At 39.9% G+C, this 18,122-nt stretch overlaps 1 protein-coding gene and 1 long non-coding RNA gene across 16 annotated transcripts in view; both read left to right on the top strand.

Annotated features, from left to right (window-relative positions):
• LOC148396396 (uncharacterized) overlaps window positions 1-18,122 on the top strand; it is a 97,537-nt gene that overhangs the window by 31,748 nt on the left and 47,667 nt on the right. For 8 of the 15 annotated variants that reach the window (XR_015859268.1, XR_015859273.1, XR_015859270.1 and 5 more), the window contains exon 2: window positions 6,745-6,926. The exons of 1 other annotated variant lie outside the window; for it this stretch is intronic. This is a non-coding gene — a long non-coding RNA (uncharacterized LOC148396396). Of the gene's footprint in view, window positions 1-6,744; window positions 6,927-17,063; window positions 17,183-18,122 lie in introns of all 15 variants that reach the window. 6 more of the 15 variants (XR_015859278.1, XR_015859275.1, XR_015859271.1 and 3 more) reach the window with 1 other exon arrangement.
• LOC148396397 (uncharacterized) lies at window positions 13,604-16,272 on the top strand. Its single transcript, XM_088379933.1, has 2 exons — window positions 13,604-13,723; window positions 13,886-16,272. Exon 2 carries the CDS (start codon window positions 14,093-14,095, stop codon window positions 16,247-16,249), a length of 2,157 nt encoding a protein of 718 aa, XP_088236059.1. The 5' UTR covers window positions 13,604-13,723; window positions 13,886-14,092; the 3' UTR covers window positions 16,250-16,272.

Genomic DNA, 18,122 nt, shown 5'->3' with positions numbered 1-18,122 from the left:
ACATACCACTTCTACACCCAGTCAGATGAAAGCCTCCAGTTGATCATATGACTTGTGGAGGAGTTTAAAAAAAAAAAAAAAAAAAAAATCTTAGGTCTGATGTCTGATCCTATGATTTTGATGGTCTAATAATAAACAAGACAAATAAGTTTCAGAAATGAATGACTTGTGGATAACCTCATGAAACTTAGTGTTAAATATTGCCAGGAAATAAATTATGTACTTAGCTCCACATGCTGCTGCTTTTCATTAACACAATGTGACCACGTAGCGACAGCGCGTTCACGTTCGCCGAAACTACATTTCCCAAAACAGTGAAAAACAGTATGTGGGTGTGTGGATCTGCGCGCTTGAGTCACTCACCAACAGGACCGCTCTTCTCTCAATAATTGCATCTGCTTTAAGATTTCCTATTTATAGAAACAAGGCGAGATGATGTCAGGTGTTAATCCCATTGGACCCGGTGGACAATCACCTTATTGTTTGCTGTAGTGATGTTATACACTAAAATTAACTGCTTTTAAGGAAGCGTTGGTCAGCCAAATAAAAGAAAGGAAATGTCAACATTTTTCTTTTGATGAACTACAAAAGGCAAACTCCCGCATGGAGTGGTAAAACCAGAAAAAAAAATCAGCTTCTGAAACAAAATCAATAAAATCTGAATATGCAAGAAGGAAGATTCAAACTCTAAACGTGACCATGAAAATTTACCATTACAGATTGTTTTATTAGGAGTCAATTCTTAATGGAAACAATGGTCTGTTCACCCACTCATTGGAGGAAGTAGAGTGGGAGAACAGGAGAAGGCTGAGATCAAGGCTGTTCTGCAACAAGGGAGGTCAAACAGTAGCATGCTGCTGGATGGTTTCCTTGGGAAAGTTTGCAGCTCGTGCTTAGCTCTCTGAATTTTAGCTGGGGACAAATACCACATAGTGCTGAGAGGAAGCCCATAGGAGAGTGCAGGGCCACAAGCACACGAGAATGGAAAATCTTCAATCTTCAAATCTTCGTGTGTATTTTACATAAAACGTAATGTCCTCTGATAGGTTCATCACTGTCATTTTACGTATTTTGCGTAATACATAGTGTGTCGGCAGCCACACGACAACATTTATAGATTTTGGAACTCAGTCCACACAAAAGGCACACGTAATTAAAAGATGCATCGTTGGTTTTTGAGAAAGTTTAAGGCTTTTAAGTTCGCCTTATAGTGCGGAAAATACGGTAATTGAAGCCCATTGAAATGCTTTGCGAAAAATCAAATTCTAACATTCACTATATCTTTTCTACTAGTATTGTGGGGATAATGAAGAGAACAAATCACAGAAAAAGAAAAAAAGAAAAATATTGGCAATATTGGAATTTGAAAAACCTTCCTCCAAACAGCAATTCTGCAGGGGTCGACTAATTCTGAATTTATATGTATAGTACAGCTCCAAATCTGCCGTCCGCTGCGAATACAACTGTATTTACAGTAAACATGTTTGGCCGCAACTGATTTCTTTGTGCCTTGGCAGCAAGACACAGTAATGTTGAGAGAATATTGAGAACACCACCGACCTATGCAGACATTTATACCAGGATTTGCTTTTTTTCTTTGAAAACCACTTCCCTGCCTTCCCTTTGCTCCCTGTGACGATATCATGCTGGAATTCACTCCTGGTTGGTCCATATTGGTCTGAGAGCAAGAGAGAGAGAGAGAGAATGACTGTATTGCAGATGTCTCTGTTTAGCAGACACAAAACTTTACAATTGCTTTCCCAATCCTATTTAACTCACTTATTCTATGATTTGTATTGTTTTCCTTATGAATAATTATGTTGGCATTTGGGTTAGCGTCTTTAATACATGGACTAGGTTATGTACTGAGTTCCAAGATCTTGTCTGACATGTCAGACAGGTTTCAGTATACTGTGTGTGCAGTAACATGCACCGTAAGTTGCTGGAATCAAACAATGTGGTGCTGATAATCGGGTTCTGTCAGTGTGGATTCAGTAGCTGTGTGTGAGACATGGGGGGCACGCTGTTGAGTCTTGCGGAGGCCTAGGAAGGGACTTGCTCCCACCTCCTCCCCAAAGCTCAGTGGCTCTAGATTGATGGGGGAGGTGTTGCCTCTCTCTGCTCATTCATCCATCACACATTTATTTGTGTTATAGAGGAGGGGAATTGGAAGAAAAGACAGGATAAAGAAAAAAAAGACTTCCAAAATTATCAGAGTTGGGGGCTGCAGTGTGGTGGGTTGAAGAGTTGAGCAAGGGGAGGCCCCTTGCCTGGACAAACTCTCCTCTCCTGCCCCCCTCTATGCAAGCAAATGCTGGAAAAGAAGTCTTACCCTCGTGACCCCCTACCATTCTCCAGAACCGGCACTGATAACAAAGGCAGATAAAGCCAATGGGGGGGCAGATTTAGTGAAGATTAGCTAGCCAGCAGGTTTGGGATTTCCTCTGAGGTTTTTGTCAAGTATGAGTGTCCATGCACATGTTTTATACGTGCCTGGTAAACACCAACAGCAGATTTAGGAGAGGATGTCCAGTTGGTGGTCTCTGTTCTCGTGCTTGGTACTAGTATATGTGTGACAGGACAGTGAGGCCAAATGACTTGGCAGAGGAAACCATACCTGTAGTGTATAAATGTGCAGTGATTTCAAGCGAGCTGGAATCTCTCCATTGCAAGATGCAACTTACGAATAAAAAGTCAGTTTTGCATGAAGATTTTCGCTTTTGTTTATTAACATGCCAGCCAGAAAACTCCAAAGGAATAACTGGTTTGAATTATTGCTATTGTCAAGCTTGGGCATGGCTTCTCATGGAATGATGACTAAATAGCAAATTATTACCTAATGCAATGGCATGCTGGGTGAACTTCATAAAATGTTACCTTTTAATGTTTGTTTGTCTCTAATTGATGTTTAAAGACAAGACCAGATGCCATTTATCTTTTTGTCTTTGTTCAAAGCACAGTCAGGAAAATACCAATGTTTTGTGATATAATATGATGAAGATGTGTTGTGGGGAAAATATGTGCAGGAGACTGGAGGACCTCCTTAGCTTGTCCTTGAGGCTATGGAAGAGTGTTTGTTTCCCCAACTGCATACCTCATGGTGGAACCCCCAGAGATCCTATTTGAATCACAAATGTCTTTCGTTTCTCAATCGTTCACAGGTTTTGGTCAGTTTAGGAATTTTGCGACCCATTAAAGCCTTGTGACAATGACTTTCACCCCTGGGACCACCGCAGGGGTCTGCCCCCCTACTGACCTCTCCATTGCTGCCCCGTCCTACCTCCAACGGTTTTCCTCCAGTGATCTGATTGGTTCAAATATGTACCCCACAAACCCTGTGAGGTCAACGTCTCTTTTCTCGCCGTCCGTCCTGTCCTATTTTTTAGGCTCAAGTCGGCGCTTATCAAAGACAACCCAGTTCTGTCATGTGGCCAAATCATCTTGACACCCATTTAGCATGCTCATCAGAGATAAGTTATGAATATTCACGATGATGCTGGGGGTCATCAAGCAGAAGAAAAGGAGAGACGAGAGTGACATATTATGCGTCTGTGTTAAAGAGGTTGAAGTAAAGGGAGAATGAAAAAAATCTGATGGTATTTTAGTCACTAAGTGCAAAATACTGGCATCAATTTTTCCTGAAATAATTCTCAATCACAAATGTGTTTCCCGTGACTTTTGCAACCTTTATTTTAGCACACAAGCACTTCAATGCCTCTACACTGTACTGGAGCATTTATTGAGAGCCAACCTTTCCATATATGTTTATATGGGATGTCAAGCCAATATTTTTGGGGTGACGGAAATCTGGCTGGCCAGTTATCAGGGAAAAGCAAGATCATCATCATTATCAGTACTGTAACATTTGGGATGCAATAAATTACTACAATAAATATGCACACTTTCACCTATGATGCTTTTTTTTTTTTTTTTTGATAAACACTGCAGTATTTTACGCAACAATCTCCACTTTTCTTTAACAGTCTGTTTTTCAAAATGCATCTCTATACACTCACCACCAGTCACTGGCCCAGAAGTAAAACCATTATTGCTGTTTCTTAGCATATCTCATTTTTACTGATTACTTATGGCCAAGAAATGGCAAAGTTGTTAACAAACAATACAATTGTGAAAAAAGAAAAAGTTTGTTGATTTGATTAAAATTAATACAAGCAATTATAAATTATCCCAGTTCACTTTGGGTGAGCGGTGAAGTACACCTGGACTCATCATTAGTCAATAAAACGGCATACTATATTTAAATTAATAATTGTTAATAATTTGTAACAACATACATTTTGCTTTTCATTTCAACAATCCCAAAAAAAAAGAATTTGGCAACACCTTCAGAATTAGCTCGTTTAAAATGTCCTGGCCTTGATCTTCTTGTTTGACAGGCAAGAGTGGTTATGAATGTGTTGGATCTTGTGAGAACAAGCAAGCAGATCCCAGCCAGGAAGAAGTTCGTTTGTCTGAAGGAGCCTGACTATCTCATTGGCAAGGATGTTAAGAACAACTAGGATCTCATCCAAGCTGAGACATTTTGACTTTGGGGATGCGGCACCCTTCCAAGCTTTGATGTTTCAGCCGTATTGATGGCCGTTAGAGGGGTTATCAAGGGCTTCATGACATAGAAGTACAGTTTGCCTGCTGATTTGTGTGAGTTTAATTTGTTTATTGAATAACTTGATTTATTCACAGATACATTAGAACATAATTAAAGAAGATATGAGTGACATCATTTAAATTTTTATGAAATTCCAAACACCTATTTAAGTCTGAGGGGCTTTCATTCATCCGTCGTCCATGCACCACTGTTTATTGTTATGAGTGTTGTGGGGTGGGGGATTTAGGTTGAGAGAGTCCCATCCCACATGACTATAACTGATTGCTGCATTGACTGTTTTTTTTTTTCCTACTATTGACATCAGTTTCCCAATCCACATTAAATAGGAACGTGATTAGATGTACCAGATGCATTATTTGTTCACAAGGCATGAATCCGATCAGAGGCTACCAAATATGTTTGCCATGAAATGAATCTGAACTGTCACAGAGGACAAAATCTGGATTGGGTCACTTCAACCTTGAAATAACTAAATCCAGCCTTTGAGGCTTCAGTCATAATCAATGAATAGATCTTTAGGCAACGTCAACGCATTGTCCAATAGATTTTTTTTCGCACTCAAATGAATTACAAGTGTAATCCCTTAGTCAATTCGCCCCCAAATACTCTATATTGATGTGAACCATAATCAGAGTGCTTATTTGAATGCAAACCATAATCTATTCCCAAACATAATTTTGTGTGACCAAATTCAACGTGCTTATAAACACAGATGGATGGTTGGCTATTTAAGTGGCCACCAAAGCCATCTTGCCACTCTCATTGGCCTGGCCTCATTTTCATTTCCTTGAAATCTATGCATATATCATATTTAGCAGACACATTGCCTTTGAACATCCCTCTTTCTACTTCTCACCAAGATGAATATAGGTCAGGACTGGATTACCCACTTCATGCCACAGTCTCAAACCTCGAAATGGACTAATTAAAATGTGCTTGAAAAATATGTCAAATGCACTCAGATTGTACTGTAGTTACGTAAAATGTGCAGATGTGAAATGTATTTTTAACTCATAAACACTCATCACTTGCATGTAGCACTTCCACTTTAGCTGTCAAGAGTGTGGGCCATTTCCTGAATTACTCATAATTTGTCAGTGTCAACTGCCACTGAGATATCCCAGTGGAAAACAGCATATTATGTCTTTTAATAACAGATCTGAAGACCAAAACACGGTATGGATTGTGATACGTAGTGGTCCGCATCGCCACACCACGTCAAATCACTAGTTTGCAACATCTTCGGACCATAATATTTCTTAAAATGTCCTTCTTTCATTGTTCAATTCCAGTCATAATTCTCTAAAATAAATTCTCAGACTCAAGTTTTATGGAGGTTTTCTGTCAGATAAGGTCCAAGAGGCTGAGCTATGATCAGCTCTTTATTGTTCTATATTGTTATACTAAGTCTCTGTTGTTGCCTTATCCTGTGCAATGACCTCTTAAAAACAATGGGGAGGTGACAATGGTATTTGTACGCCACTTACAAAAATGTATTTGAGACAGTTTCCAAGAACATCCGGTCTTATTCAAATTCAATATTGTGGTTGAAAGTAGAAATAATACTCCTTTATGAAATAGTATATCAATAAAGACATTCATTAACTTAAATGTATGTGATTTTTGTTCCACTGGCTTTTATCATGATATTTTGCGTTTGTATCACAACCTTGAAGGCACTTCAATTGTACTTTAAGTGTTTCTATCATTAAAAAAATACTCACAAAAATTGTTTAATCCAGTTACAATTCTTATTTTTTTGATGGTGATTTATGTATTGAGATTTTGTCTACACTGCAATTTCTGAGATAAACTCAAGGGATTAATACAAATTACATCAATAAGTGTGCTTTTTTTGGGGGGGGGGGGGGCTACAGAAATTGTGTTAATCAGCCAGACAGATGCTGCCCATCCTGTCAGCTTGTTAGCAAGGGCAGTGAGGTAGATGATAATTGTCGGCTTGGCTGTTTTACTGCCAATGACAGGGTGGGCTACACCGGGTGGTTTTGGCACGGGGAACACTCATTCACTAGACATCAGGTGTCCACAATACTGTGTGGAGAAGAGAAGCTTAAATAGCTCCCGTTCTTACGATGTTTTTTTATGCTTGATTACAGATGGCTACCCAGCACCAATGTTGACACAAACCACTTAGAAGGCATCACACAATGGAAATAACATGCATCAGAAAGTCTGTTTCATTCTTGGAAAGCCGTCATCTGCTACACATGAAAGATCTCATAAACGAAGCCGAATGGACCAGCAAATAAGTGATCTTGCATCTGAGCATACTTAAAATGTAAGTCACATCTTACAATAATTATTGCAATCGTTTAGATTTTGAGTTCGGAGGCTTTACATTGGCCCCCAGATTTTTTCAATCTACAATGTCCTCCGTTGATGGAGACCTGATGTCATTAGCATGTTTCAGGTGGGTGGTAATGGTACAATAGGCATTTGGGTGAAACAAAGGAAAAGATGGATGTTGGCTGTTTGGCCCCTCTTGGACATTGTGCCTTTGGATCTATGCGCAACTTCATCCCAAAAGTGTTTGATACGATTGTGGTCACTCATCTCAATTTATTCAACAGCAAGTTTATACAACCTTGTCCAATCTTTGCATTCCATTTGGGGAAATAAAGTAGATACTGTATCATATACGAGCGATTCCATTGGACTCCACACCATACCCAACGGCTTCCATCTCTAAACTCCCAACGTAAATAATGTCCTCTCACTGTGGGATTCACTTCTTGTTGCATGTCCCCAGTTGTGAACCCATGATGAAGTTAACACTGCACCAAGCTTTTGTGCCATCATGTGCACATCTGTTCGGTCTGTCGGACAAGTCAGACAGGAAAATGCAGACCTTAAAAATGGGAGGGATGTACTATAGAGGAGTGGCCTTCCAATGAACTAATTAAAATAGTTAGTTGTATGCCAGGTGCCCTGGTTTTGTACCCCCAGACTAATTCCTAGGTCAGTTCTCAGACAATGGTGTCCACACCCCAGTGGGGATTTCCACAGGCAATTATTACTGTTTACAGTAGTTGCCTTGTACATTCTCCTATTGACTATTGTACCGTATTTGTCCTGCCTGAATTTTATCAGAGCGTGAGAATTTGTACATTGATATGTATCTGATCTTAGATTTTAAGAGCAAATCAATCTTACCAAAAGAAATCCACAATTTCAAAGTGTATATTGCTTGCTTGCTGCGATTGTATCGCGGAGGTAGAGCTTGCGGCACATTGTTTATTTCTAACGCATGGTTGGTGTTTGCCAGAATAAGCACCACCAGTTAATGGTTTGTAACTCTGGCTTATCTCAGCTACTGATGCAACTAAAAGTGCAATTATCTGCGAAATTAACTTGCTTCTTTGATTCCTACACAAATAATGTAATGAAGAGTTGCAGATAAACATTGTTTTCTTCTATGTTGCCAACCCCCACAAAGAAAGTCATTCAGTCCACCAATGGTGCATACACATTTTGTTGCTATTCAGAAAGTACACTGGTTTATATTCCAGTGCTTCTTAAAATATGAACACTGATACTTGGTTTGTATCAGGAAAATACATGTGCTGTGTTTCCTATATTGAACAGTATTCACATCATCATGGTATGCATCAAGTAGCATTTTATATAGTAGGTATATAAACTGATATATGTTTATTTCAAATTTTTACATCCCTCTCCTACCACTTTGTCTGGCCCAACTCCTTGAAGCCCGAGGATGGTTGGCACTGGCCTGAAACTGTCAGCCAGTCCTGGGCAGCTGGGGTTTGGGGTACTCCCCACAGTTCTCGAGTGAGCTGGCAGCTCTTCCTCATTTGCCCCCGCACTCTTGTTTCTGCCTTTTTTCTTCTCGCCAGCCGAAGCATACAATACAGAGAAGCACTGTGCTGTGCTGTGAATACAGACCCACACCCGAGGGCGTGCACACACATCCACACTTTTATAAACCATTGAAAGGGACAAGGCTAAATGCAGAAAGAAGAGCAGACGCCTCTCAGATGCTAGGCTTGGCTTTGTGTGCCACTTGACACAGACGGTGGCAAACAAGATAACTGTTGTTTGTTGTTTATAGAACGACCCTCTGCCACATTCCACTGTCATCTGGAAACCACGGAAGTGGCAGCAAGCTTTGCGGAAAAAGAATAATTAAAGTCACTATGACTATTTCAATTGAGTTCCTGCATGAACACATGTGAAAGACAGTACAGTGGAAGCTCTAGGCTCACACACATGGTCCTGGTCAACCTTAGTTTTGGTCCGATTTTAGAACAATAAAAAGAGTAGCAATACAAATAATCAGTTCCAGAATCAAACCTACCATCAAACCTTAATCAGGTGTGCAGACAAGGACGGCAGATAGATACCATATTTACAATATTGAATATAATAATAATACATTATAATGTAATATAATAATTATACAATAATTATAATATGACATATTTACAATATTTAAAAATGTAAATAATCCATCCACGATCTACACCGAGCCTCTGAACTGTGAGGGAGACATGGCCAATTTGTTGTGCAAAAATGCGAAACAATATTGATTAGTTCATCAAAACCTGACAGACTTCCTGAGAAAATATGCCAGTATACCTTCAGGTACAAATGTAAGGATTTATCTTTGATATATTTTTGAAACACTGCATCAGTCGACAAACTCTACACCCCATTATTTAAACCTCCTGGAAAATAGCCAGTTTTAGAGGGAATCATTTTATCATGTCATCAATGTTTACTTCAAAGGTCAAAATTATTAATTACTATGCTTCGACCTAAAAGTTGCACTGTGCATACATACATATATCACCCATAATATTTGGATTTTTAAATGCTAGAGCGTACATACTGTAAATGTGCCGGTGTGGGTAGATTTTTTGCCTTTTTGCGAATCAATAGGAAATTGATTTCTTTTGTGTAATGAATGAATAAAAGTGATTATTCCCCAATATTATTGTTTGAACCGGCAACATTTCTTGATGGAAAATCACATTCATGTTCCTTCTGTTTCATACATCCGACCCGTTCGATATGGTTTGATTTGTCTCCCTTGACCTTTGTCAAAATGTGCGCCTGGTAGGAAAAAGGCTGCAGCTGGACACTGATGGCAATGGAGCATGAATAGCAGGGTAGCCCTGGGCACCATGAAAAATCCCGCTGAGAACTGTACAGACAGGGTCACAGCCCCTCCTTGCTGCTCTCCAAAAGGAGAGCGAGAGTAAACATGCGTAATAGGGAGAGCCTTAAAGAGACTTGGACTGTGTTCTTGTAAATAATTGCGTTCATTGTTCTCTGCCACTGTTGGTTATGGTCACAAGCTGTTTGATAGGCCCCTGTCTGTCTGGTGCTCCCCATGATCCCAGTGTCAGCTCCTACGCCCCCAAGGGGAGCAACTTGTGCCAGGGGTGAGAATGCCAGCTCCCTGACCTGGTGCCACCCCCCCACCCCTTTACGTCTGATGTGCCCACGCTAGGAGCAAACAGTCCCTCTGCCAACTCTGAGACTCGGGGCGTGCTGTGCGCATGCTGCTCCGCTGTTAAATAAAGCTGGTTCAAAGAGCACATTCCTGCCCCTGGCCCAGCAGTGAAATGACGAGCTCGCCAGCTCATGGTGTCAAAGCAGCAGATTGTTTCATTTTATTGCGTCGTCTTTATCTCGACTGACATTGGTTGGATCTGATGCTTATTAGCTTCTGTTGTTGGTTGTGGGTACAGCAGATGGCCCATTTGGGTCGCATTACCTGGGCTCCTTAAGTGCCCTTCACCTTATCCGAACACCCACTTGCTCCTTTCAAATTTGCAATAAACGGTGGGAAGTACACACAACCAAACACATTGGGTTAGAAAATCTTATTGTACACTGTGATAAGATAGAATAGGTGACTAAATATACGTGAATATATTGAAGCACTTGACCTTTAACAGCAATTGCATCACCCACTTGCTCCTTTCAAATTTGCAATAAACGGTGGGAAGAACAGACAGTCAAACACATTGGGTTAGAAATTCTTATTGTACACTGCGATAAAATATAATAAGTGACTAAATATACGTGGATATATTGACATGCTTAATCTCTAACAGCCATTATATCCGCGTAAAATGAAAGTGAAAGAATTTGTAAATCTTTTAATCATTGTTTTGGATCTCGGAGCCCGCTTTTTTAGAAAACAAAAGTCTCACTAAATACTGTATGAGGACAAAGGTTATTCTGAGTTACAATCGAAAGACTAAAGTAGAGACTTCAAGAAAAAACATTATTCAAGTTTTGATTTTACATCTCTGAATCATTTGGTCCTGAGCCTTCTTTTTGATGTTGAGAGAGTTGATGTAAAATGATAAGGGAAACTTACAGTTCATCACAGTTAAGATATTAACACTTGTAGATCTTACTTTCTGCAATTAGATTCTTTGTGCGCCATAAGCGAGAAGCATGGCAACTCAACCAGCGCAACACAGAATCATCTCCAAGCTGTAATGATTGAACCTCAATGACATCATCATGTGTGTTTGAGAGTGGAGTGGGCTTCTGGTAACAGTGCTGTGCATCTCTGAATACTAGAGGCCAAATGGAACACACAAGCTGCACCCGGCAATGGAAGTCAGATGCTCTTGAGTCAGCCCATTCCATTCCTCATCTTTTGAATGAGACGAGGAGGCCTCTGTAAGGGCTCCGTATGGTAGATGTCAGAAAATAAGTGCAGGCCTTGGTAACAAAATGGAATTGGATCTAATCAGCCCCAGGCTCATGTGTTTGATCCGCATCCTCACAGTACAGCTACCCACATCTTGGAGGGGTGAACAGTCAGGATGTTATGGTATTTTGCTGTATAATAATCGCATGTCACAGTGAAGGAAAAAAACGTTTTCATATGTTGGTTGACACTAGGAACTCTATTTTATACGATAGTTTTTTAACATTTACTTAAGTATCATATTTTCCGGACTATAAGTCACTCCAGAGTACTAGTCGCACCAGCCATAAAATGCATAATAAAGAAAAATAAGACATATATAAGTCGCACTGGAGTATAAGTCACAATTTTGGGGGAAATTTATTTGTAAATAAAATTATAAAATAAAATTCATAAAATCCAACACCAAGAACAGACATGTCATCTTGAAAGGCAATTTAAAATAAAAATAGAATAGAGGCAACAACAGATTGAATAATTGTACAGTATGCTAACGTTACATGACACATTAACAACGAACTGAGAACGTGCCTGGTATGTTAACATAACATATTAAGAGTTATTCTGATAACTGTAGCATAAATAACATGCTAACAAGTTTACTAAACCACCCGCGTCATTCCAAATCATTAAATCTTCATCCTCTGTGTCACTTTTAAACAACTCCGCTAACACCACAAGTAGAAGAGGCGGCGCTTCCTCTTCTACGTCGCTTACGTCAGACTCATCAACACAATTATCGACACAGGCCTAGAGCGCCCTCTTGCGGTTTAGTGTGAAAATAACCAGTGAAATGATATAATAATGGGTTAATAATTTCACACATAAATCGCTCCAGAGTACAAGTCCCAAACCATGAAAAAACACTGCGACTTACAGTGCGGAAAATACAGTCGAAACCGGGTTCTGACAGTCTTTTATCAAAACTGTTTTTATATCGTATAAGTTATCCAGCATTCCTACAAAAAAAATCAACATCTTCACCCAGCACCTAGATACACCAAAACTGAATGGCCCGTTTGAAGGAGGGAACCCAATCGCTTTTGAATGACCAAACATTTGCAAAAGGGGTACCCAGGATTCTTTTGGGGGGTTTTAAAACCTCAAATGACAGCATACTCAGGTTTCGGCATTTGACATTTGTGAGTCACTGGCGTAGTGGCAGTACTCGAGCCTGACAGGTGTGAGCGTAAATTGTTGTTTGTCTCTATACGTGCCCTAGGATTGACTGGCGACCATCTCAGTGTGTAGTCAGCCTTTTGCTCAAAATAGCTAGGATAGGCTCCAGCGACCCTCAGTGGGGTCATTTGTGATTAAAAAAAGAAAAAAACTGAGAAAAGTCACCCCTACGCTTTATTAATGCTGTTGTCATGTAAACAACAGCTTAATCATATTTGAAAGCTGTTCTATCAAATGTTATCATAGGAACTATTACAAATTAGTGGTTTCATTGTGTAATTCATCTTTTTTTCCAGATGAACATATGCAGACTATACTTCCTGTTTAACCAGAAGCATTGCACTAGTTCTTTTTTCGCAGGAAGTGTGGAAATATGCGACACTTCTGCAATAAAGTTTCTGTTGATATGCACTTGGATCTACCCCATTTTTGGGGCCAGAAATGATTTAGTCATGAGCTGGTCTAGCCCGCCTGGAAATACGATCTCATTCAGTGCAAGTTGCTCACAAACGTCTACCCTCATATAGATCACACACAAGCACACATGCTATTACTCACATCCCGCATTTACTGTTTTGTTCTAAATCAACATCAGATTACTATCAGAGTGTGTCGGCTCTATGTTATAAAATAAGCAGTTGAACAACAAAGCCTTCTTTGTTTTACTGTTATTTCTCCTGATTTCTTCATATGGAAACCCTAAAGTTTAATGGCTCTAAAATTTGAACCAACATGAAATTTTACTCTAAGGTTGCACAAAAATGGTCATTTTGACTTGCTGTCATGTGAGACATTGGTGGGGTGCGACCACACAGAAGGAAGAAATGGAACGTTGACCTCACCGATTGTAATTGAATTCATGACTCATGATGTACAGGCATTGAAGGTTAATCCGATGAAACATGACAAATTATGTTTAAGGTTATTGAAATATGAAGTTATAACACCTGCCTCGGCTGACAACATTGCGTCCAATTAACAAAGCTGTGAAAATGCTGCTGATGCAATTCTTTATTGCAACGTAAGCCTTTAAGGTGACATGGACCTGTTTCAATGTGGGAAGACTTACTCGGATGATGTAAGGTGATGTCATATAGTATAGAGCGCTTGCACGATCGGGGGTCATTGCACACTTCGGAGAACTGTAAGGGAATGTGAGGAGAGATATGCTACAAAAAGCAGAGAGAGATAAGCATAACTTGGTATGTAACCACCATTAAAAATACTAATTGTAGTCATTTATTTTCATCTGAGAATATGATGTGCTTTACATAGTTTTTGTAGGACTTTCTCAGTTGTAAAATTTGAGTATACAGACAGGTATTCTTTTTTTTTTATTCTGTTGTTTTTTTTACTTTCTTGAGGAACAACGGTGTTGCTAAACTCCAAGCACCAGTGTGATAATGCCATGTCACAACAGTTAAAAGCGAACTCAAGATCTGGATTGAATTCTACATTCTAAGGGACAAGACAAGATTTTGGAGGAGTTGCTAAAGAACTATACCGATTGACGATAGTTTGGGTTAAGATACTAGTCGTACTATAAGCTACAATAGATTCACACAACCGAAATGTCACACCCTGCAAAAGGAGAAGACTCATTTCCAGTCATCTCAGAGTCTCCAAAATCCAGTGAGCATTCAAATTCAAGTCCCACCCCCTTTCGAAGAATGGATGCAGAGGCTCACCAGCAACAGCTCAACAAATGGGAGAGCAACTTTAAACTTCGAGAGGCAATGTTGCAGTCAGAAATGAATCAGAAAGAAGTAGAATGGAAACTTAAAGAGGCAATGTTGTTGTCCGAATTGAAGCAGAAGGAATGGAAACTTAGAGAGGCAACGCTGCTGTCTGAAATCAAGCATAAAGAATTTGAGATGAAGCTGAGACTCGAAGAGGAGAGAACTAAATTGCAACAGTTACAAGCAGAAAAGGAAACCAAAAATCCTCAGATGTTTTCGAGGCCATGTGACGGTTGCAAAGGTCTTAACCGTTTTGTGGATGAAACTCAGAGTAACTCTGCTTGTAAAGACACTCGAGTGAGCATTACAACAAACCCAAATGTCACAGCATTCCTTACTCAACCAGTATCGCCTAAAATTTCAGTAACTCAGGAGCCTTTAAGTCAGACTCAAGCAAGTTCAACAAGTATGGATATTCCACAAGTCCCACAGCCGACAACCTTCAGTAGTAATCCCCGGGAATGTATTGACCAGGAAAACTCTCTTTTTATTGACAAAAAGCCACCAACAACGAAGATGGTTACACTGAAAAATGGTCCTGTGGTTGAAGGATGCCAAGCTGGAGGTTTCCTCCACCGAGATGAACAAAAGACGTGCAATAAAGCTTCAGGAGTATTCCGAGAAAGAACTGATCGCCCCTTTGTTCTAGAGCGCACATTCAGAGATAAATTGATGAGATGGCCCAAGATCAGAGATAATGATTCACTGGCACTTAAAGCATTTGCAGACTTCTTGAAAAGCTACAGTGGAGCAGTTGTAAATGGTGATGAACTAACCTTTTTGAACAGTTGTGAGGAAAATTATAGGTTAGTTGAAAAATTGCCTGAATGGATCATACACAAGTGGAGTCAAATTGTCATTGATGAACTCGAAACCTATGACGAATATCCTAGTTTTGCTTGTTTCACACACTTTCTGAAAACAGAAGCACAGACTCTCCGCAGTCATATCGCCTCACCACCCATTGTGAACAACAACTCCTTGGGACATCGATCACTAAAGCAAAAGAGGAGTCCAAAAACAAGCACACAACCAAAGAATACCGTTTCCCAAATGGTGTCCAGCAGCAAAATGATACCGTTGTGCTTTTTTTGCAAAAAGGAAGGCCACGATCTGGCGAGATGCCCCATCTTTGCAGCAAAGACTCTTGAGACAAAGAAAACCTTCATACATGGCAATCATCTGTGTTTTGGATGTCTAAAGAAGGGACACTTCATCAGAGAATGCAAACGAAGGCAAGTTTGTAGTATATGTCACCGTTGTCATCAAACCAGCCTCCATACAAAGACGGTTAAAAGACCCGCAAGTATTGCAAAGAATTACTTTTCTCCCACAGAAAACCACAGAAGACCCGGGGTGCAAAAGTTTCTCATTCACTCATCAACAAAACGTTCTTTTGCTACATCAAGTATTGTTCCAGTTTTTGTCTCATCAATTGTGGAGCCAGATAAGGAAGTACTAACCTATGCCATATTAGATGCACAGAGCAGTTCCACATTCATCTTAGAAGATGTGCTTGACAAACTGAATGTGGGTATCCAGTCAGTTAAACTAAAACTGAGCACTATGACTGCTACCGACACAATAATAGCAAGCAAGAATGTTCAAGATTTACAAGTAAGAGGACTAAACTTGGACAGTCAAATTCAGATCAAGCAAGCGTACGCCCGTGACTTCATACCAATGAATAAGGGTCAGATTCCCACCAGTCAGACTGCACTACAATGGCCACATCTGGCGCACCTAGCAGACAAACTACCACCATTTCAAAACTGTAGTGTGGGTCTTTTGATAGGATATGACTGTCCCTCAGCCCTCGCTCCTCTCGAAGTCATTATCGGGACTACGAATGAGGCTTTTGCACAGCGGACGCAACTAGGGTGGAGCATCATAGGTCCATCAAACCCCATGTTTGACTGGGAAAGAACCAAATCCGATTCCTTAGCAATAATACGACCGTCTGAAGGCAATAATGTGAAACTCAAATAAACTTGCATGATTTCTTTTACTGATTGAGAGTATCCCATGTTATTATGAGTGGCATGTCATCAGACGTTACTGCTTTTTGATAACACGGGTAATTTTTACTTTTTATTCTCTTTGACCGAATTGATTTTCATTTTTATTTGTTAATTAAAACATTACACTCGCTATGTCCAGATTAGGATCATTTTAACTGAGCATAATACCAAAGTTTTCTCTTTCTGTCAGCAGTATAACCACTATACTATTGAGAAACCATGTCAAGAACTCTCTCCATTAGTTGTCAGAACTGTCCACCAAACATCCACTGCATCCTTCATTTGTGTGCAGCAGAGTATTGATGATTGCAAGAGCCAATCACCTTGACTGTTATTTTAAACCCAGTGTTAACCACCTATTAAATGTATGAATTGATTATTGACAATAAATGTGTTGTTTTACTAAACCAAGTGGGATCGATAAACATGGGTATCTTGAATATCATTATTATTATTGGTTGTTGTAGTAGAAGTAGTACATAGTATCATTATTATTCAGAAATAAGTATCCTGGTTTAATAGTCACAATGGGATAATCTTGCTGAGATCCATGTCAGTTTTTTTAAATCCGCATAACCTTGGAATTGATCGTTAATACCCAATATCTGTGTATGATTATCTTTACACTCTGAATATTAACTCTATTCCTTTCATCTTGCATTGGAAAGTGCAATTTCCTTGAAAATGTCGTTTGAGTCATACATCAAGAGGCATAGTACCCTTCAGGTTTGGGCATGAGTCCAGTTCACTGGTAACCTGAGCTTTCTTATGCAAACTTCCAGTGTTCAAAGGCTGCTGAGTGCCCTTTCCTGCTTTGTCAAGCTCATACAAGGATGTATCAAGTATTGGCCGGGAAGGCGTGACACTACGACCTTTCGAGTGGTCGCCCCTATGCATGAAGGTTTGCCGTATTCTGTGTATTTATTTACAGAATTATTTTTTCTTATATTATGTTTGTTGAGATATATCAGTGTGGCATTCTGCATACATTTGTGTAAATTACGTGTTGCTCTGGTGTCCCACCAGTAGTATGTGTGTGTGAGCTTTAACTCCGGGACTTTGTACTCTTGAGAGTCATGCCAGCCAGTCAGCTGAGAGAGCAAAACACCATGAGTTGGAATTAAAACAAACACGGGTGTAAACAAGGGGGATGACTTTTCCTGCAGAACAGGAGAGATATGGTAAATGTACAAATGCTGGACTTTGCATTGGCGCTTTGAAGTTGGTGCCAGATGTTGAGCATTGCAAATAAATCTAACATGAAAAGAAAACAAGCCAGATTGGACTAGCATTTATTCAACTGCGGGTGCATTATATTTTGATAGAAGTCATTCACCAGTTCTCATAAATATTCTAATTTCAGAATTGTGGGATACTTTCCAGTGAATCATGCACTTAATACACCCCAATGCCTCCAGGGGTTTCCACACAGATGGTAAGATTAAATCCTTTGCATTTACCACAGCCCAATATGGACTCCAGACTTAAAAGTTGCCATGAAGCGATTAAACGAACAGTCTGGGGATTAGCTCTATTGATTATGTCTATTATTCTGGGCTGACCCGTGACTTACAAATTATCTAAATGCCCTTGCTACCCTCAAGACAGAGTCTACCGGAAAAGTGCAAACAGCAACGGCACTGACCGACCTGAAAATTCTTTGAACTGGAGATGAATTGCAAGTCTATCAGCAGCTGTTCAGGATGACCCTACCCCGCAAAAATCAATCCGCTCAAACATAGTGCAATGGCACCGGGGTGTTAGCACAGTAGCAAAGGACAATAGTACATGTGCTTCTTTGCAAGTAGGTTATGGTGTGGCGTAGAGATAAATAAGACCCT

Source organism: Syngnathus floridae, chromosome 6, assembly GCF_059516105.1.
Source record: "Syngnathus floridae isolate MCC-2025c chromosome 6, RoL_Sflo_1.0, whole genome shotgun sequence".
Classification (NCBI taxonomy): Eukaryota; Metazoa; Chordata; class Actinopteri; order Syngnathiformes; family Syngnathidae; genus Syngnathus; species Syngnathus floridae.
This window is presented reverse-complemented; position numbering and strand designations above follow the sequence as displayed.

Coding starts and splice junctions, on each gene's coding strand:
- LOC148396397 (XM_088379933.1), top strand. CDS start 14,093: ATGTCACACCCTGCAAAAGGAGAAGACTCATTTCCAGTCATCTCAGAG.